Source organism: Diospyros lotus, chromosome 4, assembly GCF_014633365.1.
Source record: "Diospyros lotus cultivar Yz01 chromosome 4, ASM1463336v1, whole genome shotgun sequence".
In the NCBI taxonomy this organism is placed as follows: Eukaryota; Viridiplantae; Streptophyta; class Magnoliopsida; order Ericales; family Ebenaceae; genus Diospyros; species Diospyros lotus.
Genome location: NC_068341.1, coordinates 6588273 through 6603427, shown reverse-complemented (window position 1 = coordinate 6603427; position 15155 = coordinate 6588273). Strand labels below are relative to the sequence as shown.

Below are 15155 nucleotides of genomic sequence, written 5' to 3'. Positions count from 1 at the left end.
TTGTACTTTTGAGTTGGCATTTTATGGTTTTGCTTTTCAAGCGTTGATGACCAAAGAAAATCAGTTGGAGCCTCCTTTGAACCAAATATTATGTTGCCTCTCGGAAGGATGGCTACACAAAATACACTGTTGGGACTGTGAAGAAAAATTATCATGTCAATTCCTACAAATAATCAATGTATATACTGTTCTTTTTGAGGTTCCTTGTAGTTTCTTCATTCATTTCTTCTGGAAAACTACTAATAGGCTGTACATTTAATTGTACATAGCTTTAGATCATTTTCAGCTGAGTGGTGCACTACAAACTTTTCCCCCCCTATCCTTCCTAATGGCCGCTGGTGGCACTACATATTTTTTTTTTTTTTTTCCATTTTTGTTATTTGTTTGATCTGGCCTAGAAAATGCAGCTATATGTTCTGATGGGGATTTTATTGTGGCAGAAATGTTCGGCAGTCGCCCTTATCGGACAAGGATCAAGAAGAGAGGGCGCGGAAATGTAAGTTCGTACAGGGCTGCTGCTGTCCACCTTTCTGGATGATGATGATATATGAGCTTCAAAGAAAACGAGGGGCAGATCTGCTATAACGTAGTTTCCTGCTCCTACTCTAATTTGAAGAAGTAAACGACAAATGTAGTTGATCTCATCATTAGAGGAATCGAGGCAGATAGTGTCCTAGTGTATGTAAAGAAGCAAAGAACCTATGCAAATTACCTTTTATTTCTACATTATGTTTCCTTTTTTCCTCTATATAAGCCAATCCGTGCTGCACATGGTAAAATCATCCAGAGCTGGAGCCTCAGGTAGCACTTCAAGTTCCAAGTCTTACAAAATGAGATCTAACTCATAGCAAGTTGGTCCCTCCTTCCAGCAGCGAGAGCCTAATCCATGCGTGCTTATAGATAAAATTACCAATCCCTAAGGTACTGTAATGTGTTTCAAACCAAATTCTTTTGTATTTTTATTTTTATTTTTATTTTTTTGTTTTTTTAGCAACGGCATGAAGTCATTTCCACAATCCACCACCAAATGAAAATGCAGCAACAAAGACTAGCACCAAACTGTATACACCCATAGTCCGTATGATTAAGAGGGTGTTTGCTTAATCGGTTTGATCACTTATAAGTTACTGAATTAGTTTATAAGTTACGTAATTTATTTTTTATAAGTTTGACAGCATTTAAGAGTTTAAATACTATCAAAATTATAAGTTATTTTAACAGCGATTGAGACAAGGTGCCCCTCTTTTCTCCCTTCCCTGGCCTTTTCAAATAAGCTTTTTAAGAGTGTTTTTTTTTTGCATTGATTAAGTAAATGATAGATTTGTCCTCACACTCTTCTTAATTTTTAATTTATTCATTTCCTTCATCTCACTCCCTCTAACTTGTCCTCACCGTCCCGCTTCCAAACTCATCTCCGTCGACCATCGCTGCCTCCATGTCTGTTGTTGTCTATCGCCTGTAGCTCCTCTATCATCCATCATTTCTTCTTCCATCAACCTCTCTGTATGTATGTATATATAATTATATATAATTTATAAATGTGTAATTATAATAATTTTATCAATTAAATATTAATTTATAATTTATTTTTTTAAAATTAATATTTTTTATTTATATTATTTAACAATATATCTATTTTAATATTTTTGTTAAGTTGTAACACCTTATTAGCTTTTACAAATTAAACACGTAATTATATAACTTATAACTTAAAAATACAATTATCTAAACAAATTATCGACATAAACTTTATCCAACGTTTAAGTTTTACTCACAACTTAAAACTAAACAGTTTATAAGTTAGTGAAAAATAGGGTAAGCCAAACAGCTTCTAACAGAGAATGTACTGGAAATCGCTCCATATCATACTAGCAGAAGCAACAAGTTACACCAACGCATTGTCAGTCCAAATAAGTTCTAAATAAGGTTTATATGATCTACTACTAATTCACAAGCATTTTGCAGCTTTTCTTTTCGCCTGCCACATTACATACATGCATACAAGTTAATATTATTAAGTTATCGCATCCATCTGGTTCAAAGGAAGCTCCAACTGATTTTCTTTGGTCATCAACGCTTGAAAAGCAAAACCATAAAATGCCAACTCAAAACTACAAGACAATCATGGCATGACCCCATTATGATGGAACTTCTTGTATTTATGCATTTTATGTAGCATCCCAAAAGCATTTCTCCACCACACTTATCACCTTTCAAGCCCAAGCAAAAACTAAACCGCGGCATTCGCATAGTCAGTCGGGGGATAACTAGTGCAGGGCAACACAAACGTTTTAAGTATGAAAATTGTTTAAGCTGCTGCATATTTAACCAGCAATGTCAAGAAAAACGTTGAGGTCGAGGAGGAGGAGGAACACGGTGGATCGTTGGGCTTGAATTCTTGGAGAAAGGGTTTTCAAAAAGGGCACTTTCTCTCGGTCTCTTTCTCATCTCCAGTAGGAGTTGCGGGATACGAAGAAGTTGTGATCAGGGTGATGAACTTGTAGAAGACGAAGCCATTTGTCAGCATCCCGCAATAGGGAATTCACCTTTTGGCCTTCATAAACTCCATTTGGATTCCAAACAGAAACTTTGAACTTGTAACAGGCAAGCCCAAAGATAGGTAACGACAGCTCGAGGGGCATGCTGGCATTATGCAGCTCTCTAGGAGTTCCAGCATGAGGTGGCCAATCACCGCTGCTACCTGCAATACCATAGGATACACGTCTGATGCAGAGGAAAGCATGGAAATCGGAGAAAGAAAAAAGAGAGAGAAATAAATATATGTTATATATATACAGAGAGAAAGAGAGCACATACTTCTGAAGGGCGTTGAGAGGGAATGGAATGTTAAAAAACAAGCGTCCAGATTTTGTAGGGTTGGACCAGTTGGTATCCTATATATGGGATACCTTAATCAAGAGAATACAAAACATTTTCAGTTCTTAGTAGTAAATCTAAAAATGTAGTCGAGGAATTACACAAAAGATAAACGAGCTGTACCATGCCACAGAAACCCAACTTGCGGGGGTTAGATCACAGCTTCTATAGGTTTTGAGTTTTGGAAATTTAGTGGCAAGAGTTGCAATCTGTTGCATAAATGGGGCATTCTTGTTATATGATGCAAACTATAACATAAGAATCTACTAAGAACAGATGACTTGCCTTGTCAGCCAAGGGTTTACGGCTGTATGGTGGATCCCGCTCCAAGTATTCAAATATAAGTAATCCGGGAGGTTGCTAATCTCGCCTTCATCAGGGGTTATTCCACCAAATGCACCATTACTCAATGAAAGTCTGCTAAAACTGTGGGTAGTTCCATTCACAGTTTTCTGCTGGCTCTGTATATCCTGGATGTCATTGGCTACTCTTTCAGGCCCAACCTCGCTGCTGCCGTCACTACTAGTTTCCCTTGATGAATCTGCATCACTCTCTTCACCAGGCCACCTGCCCAAAAAAAAAAAAAGGGGGAAAAAAATTCGTCCAGTTATGTTATGATCACTGGACTATGATTATGGAAAACAGACTGTACTCTACGCCAGCAATCTAGATCTGTCCTGGCTATTGAAGCAAGCAAGTTTGGCACAATCTTAGAAATGCCTGGTAGCCCAGTCATACAATATACTCGCAAATTTGCATGGTATGGGATATTAAACTAGTAAAAACAGATCTTTTAATAATTGTTTCCAATATCAAGAAAATTGAAAAAACTGAGGGAAACTACAAGAACCAATTCTGGCTACCAGCAATTACTTGAATAAATTGTATGCCAAAGATGTGCTGCACTCCATCTTCCCCTACTGTGTATTAGTTTATGAACATCTAAGAGTCATTGACTTGGTGATTCTAATCATACTAGTTACTTTTACGTGTGTGCATACACAAGTAGGAAGTAGTATTTCTTTGTGGGGTTGCCAGAATAGTCTCCTAATAGGCTGAGAACTTGATCATCCCAAATAAAGTACCAAGAAGTAATGGAGACTGAGTTGGAAATAGTGGAGGAATGAACTCGGTTGGCCATCAGGACTCAAAAGACTGCAAGGAAACTATCACTGGAGATAGAATAGGTAATCATGTCTACAGGATGGTGTTCGTATATATAAATAAATAAGGTTAGGTATGAGTATCAAGATGATACCCGTATTCATGTCCATGAATCAGACTCTGCTAAATCATTAATCAGTATACGGGGATGTGTCCAAAATTTGAGGCATGGGCACATGTAATGGTTAAAAAAATAAATTGCATGTCACATAACTCTCTAATGTAAGATGACATCATTTTTAAGACTAAACTTAGATTAAATAGAGTCAGAGGCAGGATGAAAACCTCCCATCTATGTAACAGGTTAGGAATTACTATTTTGCAAACAAAATTGACATTCTTCTTCATAGAAAACAGATTAATGTGGCTAGTTTGTACTTATAGTTAAGGATGTTGGAGAAGACACTCTCACCTTTTCCAAACATGGTAAACCCAGGTATTCTTGGGAGTATAGGTGAGTCCATTCAACACTAGTGTTGATTTAGGAGATTGTTTAGGTGGCAGAAATACTTTGGACAAGAAACGATCTGGCTGATGTGAAATAAGTGGGGCAGCAGAGAGCAGGTGGGTTTTTCAGCATTCATTTGCGATGCTCAGCCATAAGGTTAGGTTCTCACTATTTTGGTGATCAAGGTATCTCAAAGGGAAAGTGCCAGATTGTCATGACCCTAGAAATTACCCAATGATATATTAGTAAATATAATAGTAGGAGTTGGCATACAATATACAATAATTGTAATTTCTTTTCTTTCTTTTTGTTATAGTGTTTTGTTCTATTTTATAGGCAATTAGACTAGTTGTTATATTACACATGAGAATATGTCGGGGGCTGTTAGGCTATATATAAGCCTTAGCTGAGGTTGGATAGATTATGTTTGATTTGAATGAATTCTTAATTCTCATTTCTCTCTAAGACTCTCTCCAATCTCCCTCGCGTTCCTCTTGTTTCTCCCCCATTTTCTCTCAATATCTCTCCCTCTTTCTACTGATATCCCCCTTCCTTCAATTCTGATTTCTCTCCTAATTCCTATCACAATCCTAGCTAACCCTAGGAATGTGACAATGGTATCAGAGCAGTCCATCCTTGGCTGTGGTTTTGATTCAAGTTGAAGATCAATGAAATTACTTCCAGTGATTAAGGCCCCAAATCGAGGAGTGCTGGCTCAGATATGAAGGAGAAGTAGGTGAATTGGTTGAGAAATAGAAAGGATCATAGGAAGTGATCCTAGACACAACAAAAAATGGATTGAATAATTGAGTCAATCCATTCGGGAGGATGTCCTGGAGGTGACTTGGCCAATTGATTCTGACAATGCTGTTGATGACTCTTGGGTTGAAATTCAGCAAGTGTTGGTCGGAGATTGTGGACAAGTAGACAAGACGTTTCTAAAGGAAGCTCCAACGATTCATAGAAGCGGAAGAGTAGGTTGATTTCTGACTGATTTTTCTGAGGCTGTTGTAGGTGCGTTAGTAAGGCGAAGAAAATATTCCAACGAGTTCGATTGTCAATCAAGGTGAACTCAAGGAGTGCAGTGGTCCTCCAGTCGTGGTTGGTGATTGGGTGAGAAAAAAATAGTCTGCGGGAGGCAATCGTTGATTCCGCAGCAACCGCGAGCACAGCCGATCTCGGCCATCAGTTTGAACTTGGAAGGCTCAAGAGGCACTCATGTTCCGAGTCTTGAAGAGGAAGGCAGACAGCTAAGGCCAAAAGAAGAGGCACAGCTAGGAAGATCGCTGAATCATTTCAATTCCGACAAAAAAGTGAAGGCATGAAGTAAACCTAGGTCCAGGTGATCTGGAAGCTATAGCTATCACGAGCAAGTTCGGAGGGTGTTATCCCTCACGTTAGTCGATTCTAATTGGACGGTGAATTCCAACACTCGCTGGGAGAGGAAGTAGGTCAGGCGAGTCCTCCGACCAATTCTTGGTGGCTATGAAGGTGATAGAATAGGTCTGGGTCTTGGCTAAGAAGTGTGGCAATTCTGATATCTAATTCCAACAAGGCTCATAGTAGCTGGGAGTGGAGTTTTGAAGGCATTCCTAAGTCGGTGAGCCTCAGCCATTGAGTGGGTAGAAGCGTGACAGAGCAGCGAAAGTGTGGTGAACCTTGCTGAAGAACTAAGCAGTGGATTTTCCGTGTTTGAGATTTAAGTCGGAAGGAAACAAGGTTGATCGGAAATTGATAGCAAGCAGTCCAGGCTGTCTAGGGTGCATTCAAATCGATTATTGGTTGTGATCTCTATTCGGAATTTGAAGGAGACTCCTAGAGCAGTTCCGGGTGCTGCGATTTCGATTGTGATTTTCGACTGATAGGTAGACGATCTAAAGGACTCTAGAAGGCCAATCAAGTAGCTATAAGTGTGCGATTCCTTTCGTTGTTACAATAGACTTGACCTTGAAGCATAACAATGGCTGCAATTTGCCACTTATTGGATCAATTTTAGAGGTGATTGGGTGAGGTAGTTACAAAAGAGAATTAGGATGGAAAGAGCTGATGTTTCTTGGCCTATTGCTTTTCCAGTCAATGAGATTTCGGCCAGAAGGAGTAGTGCACGAAGGAGTCCCATGGAGTCTCAATTGCAGTAGAAGAATGCTTCATTTTCGATTAAAATGGAGCCTCAATGGCAGCCAAAGAATGCTGCATTTTCAGTTGGTAGCAACAAGGATAAGGAGCAATTCAATCTAAGGTGCAGGGAAACAACCAGTGGGATACATGAAGAGTGCTAGGAATTCAGTCGAATATTCCGCGCGAAGCTGCAGGAGTTTGCAATGATACTGACTAAGAAGTATCATTACAACTTCACTGTAGAATACTTCGATAATTATCAAGGAAGTTTTAATAAGGAGGAATTCCTTAAAGTGGAGCAGCTGAAGAAAGACAACCTTGCTGAAAGTAAATCCTTAGTGTACTCTAACTACCAACAAGTAAAAGTATTTCCACTTGAGGAGGCCCTTACTGAAGATATGGAAGGGTCTAAACACATTGCTCCCTTGGTCTTGGCTGTGGAGAGGGCTGTGGAGTACATGGAAGAAGAGATTGGGGAGGAGGAAGTGGAGGATGGCACACAATCAGTTGGCAGCTTCTCAAGCACTGCCACTGGTGCTGAGACTCCTGATGCCATTGATCTCCTGAAACAACAGAATAAAGAGTCTAGAGAGAAGGAACAAAGGATTGCACCAGGCACCTTGCTTGGAACATCTCACACGTATGTCATTGGCACGGACAAACAAGACAAAGCAAAGGTAACATTGCAGCAAGAAGAGTTTGAGGTAATGTACAGATTTTTACTTGCAGAGAGGATTGAAATTATGTCTGTAATTGAAAAGGATGGGGTTGTAGGGCTGACGGCACATTTGGAACCATTTTTAACAGCACTAAGGAAGAGGTGGATGGCTGAAATTTGTGTTGCAGCAAGTCATATTGATGTTACTGTTGAAGAAAAAGAAAAGAGAAAGTGAGAGACAAGGGAAATAAGAGATAAGAACAAGAAAAGGCGAAGAAGAAACCAATGGGTGAAGATGGGCATTGGATAAAGAAGCAATGGCTAGATGGTAATAAGTTTCTTAGGGACAAGAAACATTTCAAGGAGGGGGAATTCCCATGACCCTAAGAATTACCCAAGGATATATTAGTAAATATAATAGTAGGAGTTGGCATACAATATACAATAATTGTAATTTCTTTTCTTTCTTGTCACATTCCTAGGGTTAGCTAGGATTGTGATGGGAATTAGGAGAGAAAATAGAATTGAAGGAAGGGGGAAATCAGTAGAAAGAGGGAGAGATATTGAGAAAAAATGGGGGAGAAACAAAGGAACGTGAGGGAGATTGGAGAGAGTCTTAGAGAGAAATGAGAATTAAGAATTCATTCAAATCAAGCATAATCCATCCAACCTTAGCGGCTTATATATAGCCTAACAGCCTCCCACATACTCCCATGTGCAATATAACAACTAATCTAACTGTCTATAGAATAGGACAAAACACTATAACAGAAAGAAAGAAAAGAAATTACAATTATTGTATATTGTATGCCAACTCCTACTATTATATTTACTAATATATCATTGGGTAATTCCTAGGGTCATGACACCCAAATGACTTCAAATGAATCTTTGATGAGGTGGAAACTGGTAGAATGTTAGTGGATCTTCAACCCAGGGGAATTGGTTTATAGAAATGAGGGCACCTTTGCCTTGAATACAGGTATTATGTAAGCCAGAAACCAATTTTGTAGATAAACAAATAAGTTTTCCCTGAGGTCATGAGGAGTTTTAATCACAGGGAAATGAAGATAAGAATACAGGTTTTGCGCAGGCCTACTTGAAGACAGCAATTCAAGGTCGGCCATCAAATGTTTTGTATTATAACTAAAAGAAGGCAGATTTGCATAGCCTAACCCTCAGTCTTGAGCTTCAGGGGTGAGGTTTTTCGGTAGTGATCTGGCAAGGCGTGGCATTGATACCGAGGATCCTCAAGATAAGGTAAAGGCCGTTACACTTGGAGAGCAGTTGTGGGAATCCCTCTATCACTGGCGAAACTTATGTCATATCAAAGTGCCTTTTCCTTCTCTCCATACAAGATTGACCATTGTAGGGTTTTGGGTCACAGGTGGTTCTTTGAGGGACAAACACCTAGCACAAACAAGTAATAACAAGTGGAAAAGTGTCTCTCCATCCTCCTGTTAGGTTCTAGCTATGGCCTTCTGCTATACCACTGGATTTCTGAGATCTTCTGTGAAAATAGGCAATCATAGAGTAAGCGGGGGTGGTACCTTATGCCTCACTGTTTAAAGGGCCTAATGAACCAGAAAATGCTTTGAAAATCACTCTCCCTCCCTTTTCCCAGGTGATGATGAGGTGCAAAGTCACTTTACAAGGATCAAGAGTGACCAGAAGTAATGAATAAGATAAATATTTTCCTGGTTTGCATTTCTACCAGGTGCAGGAATGACAGAAAAACAAGTCAGGTTACATCCTCCCCTGCCAACCATAGGCAGGTGGGAGCAAATTAGCATGAACATAAGAGGCTTTCAGGTTTCCTCAGTAATAATCATGAAAATGGATCCTTACTGTCAATAATGCCAACATTGTATCATACAAATTATACCATTTCAAAACCAAGCTTCAGCAAGAGAACGGCAAATTGAAACTGCATAAGCATTTTGAATTATTGTTCCCCATGTTGACCCATTGAATTCCAGAATAGACATCAGCTGTGGGTCATTTAAAGGACGGCACTACATCACCATATTAGAGTCTGGCTTAGCAGGGTATAACCTAGGAGAACAAGCCAGCTAGGCAAACATTTGAGATTCTAATAACATAAGCATTATTCTTATGCCCAAGCATATCATTGATACTTGAACCATGTAATCCTCTCCAAAGCAAGCCAAATTGGCTGGAGAAACATTTATCCAATGAAGATAATAAATTGAGTAATCAGGTTCTATTATGGATATGTTCAGTTATATTGCTTGTTATCTTACATCCTAAATGGTCTGCATGGTTTTACAGATAAAATCTTATGGTTTGCATTGCTACTTCTTGTTGGGCATTTGCAAGGCCTATTAAATGGACAATTAGCTGGAATCATATCAAAGCGAATGATTGAGGGCTTCATCGTGACTTCCTCTCCTCATATTATTATTTTTCTTTTATCGGTTAGCAGCTGATTCTTCCCTTCCTTATCAGTTTATTGATTGTGTGCTGCCAAGCAAGAAAAAACAAAATACGAAATGAGGTCAAAGTAATAAAGATGCGGTGACACCTGTAATATAGGAGCCATGGTTAAGATAGATGCATGTAAGAAGAAGACCGATAAATGCACCTGTAAAGCAAGTGGAATGAATCCTTTGAATACCTTCTGATTGGGGGTTCCCATATTGTTTAGGATGGAAAGGAAATGACACAATTTTGTTAAATGCCACTGAGAAGGAATGAGGTCAAGTTGATTAAAACTGGTAAGGGTCCGACTAGCCTATGTTCCAAAATTTCAGGCAGAAAATACTTACTGCTAAGTAAGGTAAATCCTCGGTGCTTAAAAGATTGTTCAATATCATCATGAATCAAACTATCAAATACCACACTGTTATGACACGAACTATTTTACTTTCATTGAACATGTGCCAGAAAAAAAAATGCTGTATTTACAATTTAAAAATATGGACAGATGAAAAAAGGCATATAAGGATGAAGATATACCGATTTCTTTACTACATATACGATGGAATAGGGGTAGAAAGGGGCAACAGATGGTAACAAAAGGGCTGGTAATAATGTAGACAGGACACTTCAAGTTCTTTGCTGCATATACTAAGGGGTAGAAAGAGATGAAAGAGAAGCAATAAAAGCTACAACCAAGATGCAGAGAAGATTTGCATTTTGGACAACTAATTTGTCCTAATCAATTCCTTTGGCAAACAACCTAATCTAAATCCTGATAAATGTAGAACAATGTTAGTTTATGACAAAAGGTTCCAAAGATGGTGAACATTGAGTTAATAATAAGGAGAGCTGATAAGGAAGTGAACTGTCACATGAGAATGTTACTAGACAAATAATTCAACTCAAGTACATAAAAACACATGGGTAATCAACCATAATCTAGAATTGCATGCAACAACTGATTGACAACATTCATTGCCAGACATCACTAAAGATGCGGAACAATAATTCTCAAGATAGGCATATTTCACAAGAAGCACAAACTGATGTACACAATGTAAATGGACACGCTCCCAAAGGACATAAATACATCATTGAACTACAGCCATAACTTCAAATTCATAAAAACCACTGGGACTTCTAATAATCCAATGATTTTTTTGGCACTTGGTCAGAATCCAAAGCAGCCAATTAAAAGGACTTTTTAAGTCAATATCAATGTCAAAAACCTCACATCAAAGTCAAATGGGAAAACAGAAAGATAAGAACAAGAAGCAAAATCAGAATTGAAGTACTCACCTTCGCCTCATGCTGGACTTCAATGGGTCTATATACAGCTGAATGCCAGACAGGTATGGCACATAGTATTGCACAACAGAGTCACTCTCGTCCAAAACAAGAGGAACTCCTGCCCCATATGCACTCCACTCCTTAAAGGCTTCCCAGAGATTCTCAAGAATGAAGTAAGGGTGAAATTCCTCTTCACTAGTTCTCTGTTCCCCATTGCTTGTCTGCAGAGTTCCATATGCACTTATATACATAAATTAAGATAAAACACACTGAACTAACTATAATCCCAAACGATAAAGCTTTCCAAGTCGTCCTCCTACCAAGAATTACAGGATCATGGTAAACTAAATGCTAAGACCAATTAAAAAGCAACAAATTCATATCAAATAAACTGTACATGGTTACTCTTTAGTTCGCCAAAGTATCTTGGAGCCAAAATTCAATTTGGACACACTAACTCTTTTTTCTTTTCAACTAAAGGGACTGGAAGTAGCAAATCCAAAACCAATAAGAAAGTGAACTCCATTTGCCGCGCCTTCCAGTTAAAGAAGGCAGAAGGAGAATTAAAGACCAGTAGTTCCGGAATTGATAATCTAAAAATACAAATATCTCTACCCAACAATACCTCATAAAGTGATGCATCTCAATTTTCATTTAACTGCTTTTCTTTTCCCTAAAAGTTTCAGCAACCAAACGAAGTATGAAAATCAAAAACATAAAGCGCACACCAAAATCCCAGAATGCAGCATTTGATTGCGAAGAGAATAGACAAAAGTAAAAACATTTATAATGACAAGGCAATGAATATCAGAATTTATAGTAGACACTAATCCCAGAAACTTCTTGGCCCATTTCATTTTCCATATCTCGCTAAATTAAAAAAAAAAAAAAAAACACAAAAAAGAAAGAACTCACAAAAACATATTCAATCATTTCTTGTTTTCTTCTGATTTTCCTCAAAACTCTGAGCATGCAAAGGACAAGGCGAATAGGTACGAAAGCAAACCCTAAAATTTTTTAAGAGCCTGAAGTACCTTAGAGAAACAGTGAGCAAGAACGGAGGGAGTAGTATGCTCCAGAAACCTATCCAAATTAGTCAAACTGGCGGTCCCCGGCGGCGAATACGAGGAAGATACCGACGGAGCCGTCGTCGTGGTCGTCGATGAGCAATCATCGGACTCGATTCTCTTCTCGGACTCCACGACCGACGGCATCTTGGATTTGGGCTTGGAGAGCTTGTGCAACTGCGATTGCTGCTGCTGGTAGTGCCTCCGCATCGCCGGCGGACTGTAGAACCGGTTCTCGCAAACGCGGTTTCGGACGCTTCCTGACGCCGACATTGCCGGAATCTCAGGAACAGATGAACAGATCAGAGGAGGTACAAGACACGCTTCTTCTTGCGTAAATTTTTTATACGACACCTATATGTTGATTGAAAATGGGGTTTGACAATTCAAGTTTTGTTGTCTTTTAGGGTTTTTGAGAGAGAGAGAGAGAGGAGGGAGAGATTGGGTGGTTTGTTTTCGTGAGGGCGAGGGAGACGAAGCGCAGAAGAGTCGAGAAAGGGGAACGGGGGGGGATTGGGATTGCGTTGACAAAAAGGAGACAAAAAGGAGACTCACCCTTATTGCCATGCACCGCATTCCAGAGAATCCTACACTCCCCCAATTTTTTTGTTTTGTGATCTTAAACCCATTTTATTTTCGGGTTTCGATTCGAGTTTTCCCAGCTGACAGACTTACAAGTACTCTCACTACCCCCCTTTGATTCATCAGCCTTACCTTCCATCTTTTTTTTTTTTACTTATATAATATACCCACACCTAAAATATCCTTCCTATGAATAATATTGAATGCAATTTTAATTTACTATTTGTTATTTTATCTTTTAATTTTTTTTCTCAAACATATTTATATATTTTATAATATAATTTAATTTACTTTAACCAAATCGCTAGCGCTTGACTAACAACAGTTCCCTAATCATAAAGTCAAAACAAATTAATTTGTAAATTAAGTACAAAAGTATATTTCAACTAAAAATAAATTCTTGGACTAACTTTAAGAATACACCCATATGTTTTACAAATTGGTCAGCTTTAACTCGATGACTTACTTATTGGGGGGGGGGGGGGGGTTAAAGTGAAATAATTTATAAATTAAAAAATATATTTAAGTTAAAAAAGTTACCAGACTTAAGTGACCAATCATACAAAATTTAAGGGTCAAATTAATATTTTTTTATAAAACTGGTAGTGTTAGGTATTTTCTTTTGAATTTAACTAATTTAAATATTTTTTAATTATAAAAATGTATTCTTGAAAAGGATACATAATGGAAGGAGCTAAAGATTTTGGGAGATATTCTTTTTTGCTTTGGGTTAAAAAGGATATTCCTTCATCTTAAAAGGATATTCTTTAGTTTTCATGTTTCTCCCCCTCTCTCATATATCCTCTTGTTGGCCATCCCTCCTCCATAGTTAATTCACAAATACAAATGTTTTTTTTTTAGGTATTTTGATATTTTGTTTTTATATTTTATATATTTATATTAACATTAATATAAAAATATTAATATAAAATATCACTATAAGTATTCAAATAATAATTCTGCATTGAGGTTAGGCTATGAAAGCTATATAAACTTTGCGTTTAACTGATATAGTTTTGTGCATGTAGACCTCCATAACAGTTCACAATTAGTGATTTAATAGGTTGTGTTTCGTATTTGTTAAAAAAAATTAAAAATCTTGAATAAAACTTTAGTAGATGACATTTGACAATAACAGTTTATTCTTTAATTTTTGGAATAACATTTTAAGTAAAATAAGACTTAGTGTGGTGGTAAAATTATTTGAGAAATTAATTATTATTTAATAATCATGATTTTAAATCATGTTAATGCAATTAATTTTTATTTTTTTAAACATGATGCATAAAGGATATTTTTGAAATATACTTTATTAATAAGATTTCATAACATCACAATCTAGTGTTTACTTATATAATAGTATCGGTAATATTATTTGTACATTAACTTTTATACACACGTAATTATAAGTACTTTTTCAATAAATTAATAACATTTTTCATAAATTATTAATTATTTCTCAAAACTCTAAATAGTTTAGTTTTAATTTTTAAGAATTAAAACACCTTTACAGAATAAAAAAATGTTATTTTTTAAAAAAATATAAACATTTTTTACATATAACAAAAATGCTTATAATTTTTAAAGTGTTTATAATTTTTAAGAAGTAGTTGATAATTTATTAAAAAAAAAAAAAAAGATATGTTGTTAGCTTCTTGAAAAGGTGTCTATAATTTTATGAATGTCAAAAATTAGTGTACGAATAATATTATAATACAAATGTATAGATATGTTAGAGGTAGAGGTAGAAGTATAATTTGAAGTAAATTACTCATACACTCTTTGTTGTTCAGACGTTTTGCTCAAATACCTTTTATGATTTAATTTTAGCAAAAGTAGTCCTAGTACTATGCAAAAATTACCAAATCATCTCTTTTGTCAAGAACACCATTAACTAAACATAACTGAAACAAAATTAAATCTATTTTCACTCTAGTCAAAAGAAAAAATAAAAGTAAATAAAAAAAAAAAAAACCTTGTCATAACCCATTTGGGTTCAATGCCCAAAACTCTTGTTGGGTTTAGGGGTGTGCGCGGTGCGATTTGGTCTGTCTAAATTATTTTCAGCACGCCAAATCGCTGGTGCGATTTTTCAACCAAACCAGACGTGGTCTGGTTGGGTGCATCCAAATCGTACTGCATTTGCGGTCTGCTTTGATACGATTAATCGCGATTTGAAATGCTACTTAAAATTATTAAAAATTATATTTAAAAATGATAAATAAAAACACAAATATTGATAAATAAAGACAATCAAATGTAAATAAATAAGAACACAAAATAAAGACAAAAAAGTATAAAAAATAAATAAAAAATGGCTGTCGATTATTAGATTTTTATAATAATAATTTTTTTATAATTTTTTTTAGTATTTTCTTGGGCGGTTTGGTTTTAAACCGAACCTCCAACTGTCCAAATCGCAAACCACGCGATTTGGACAGGATCCAAACCATTTTCAACCATAAAAAAAAAAAAAAAAAATCGACTGATTCGATCTGATTCGGTTCAG

At 36.8% G+C, this 15155-nt stretch overlaps 2 protein-coding genes across 3 annotated transcripts in view; one reads left to right on the top strand and one right to left on the bottom strand.

Moving 5' to 3' along the window:
- LOC127799052 (protein DEHYDRATION-INDUCED 19 homolog 4-like) overlaps nt 1-1084 on the top strand; it is a 26012-nt gene extending 24928 nt beyond the window's left edge. The window contains exon 5 of the mRNA XM_052332762.1: nt 441-1084. Within this exon, the coding sequence (XP_052188722.1) occupies nt 441-585 (145 nt within the window). The 3' untranslated portion in view covers nt 586-1084. The remainder of the gene's footprint in view (nt 1-440) is intronic.
- LOC127799051 (uncharacterized) overlaps nt 1-12573 on the bottom strand; it is a 28502-nt gene extending 15929 nt beyond the window's left edge. Inside the window, exons 1-2 of one of the 2 annotated variants that reach the window (XM_052332759.1) lie at nt 12032-12573; nt 11007-11218 (exon numbers count right to left, since the gene is read on the bottom strand). In XM_052332759.1, coding sequence (XP_052188719.1) covers nt 11007-11218; nt 12032-12337 — 518 coding nt within the window. In that variant the 5' untranslated portion in view covers nt 12338-12573. The remainder of the gene's footprint in view (nt 1-11006; nt 11219-12031) is intronic. The other variant, XM_052332761.1, reaches the window with a different exon arrangement.
- Nucleotides 12574-15155: the final 2582 nt, after the last annotated feature.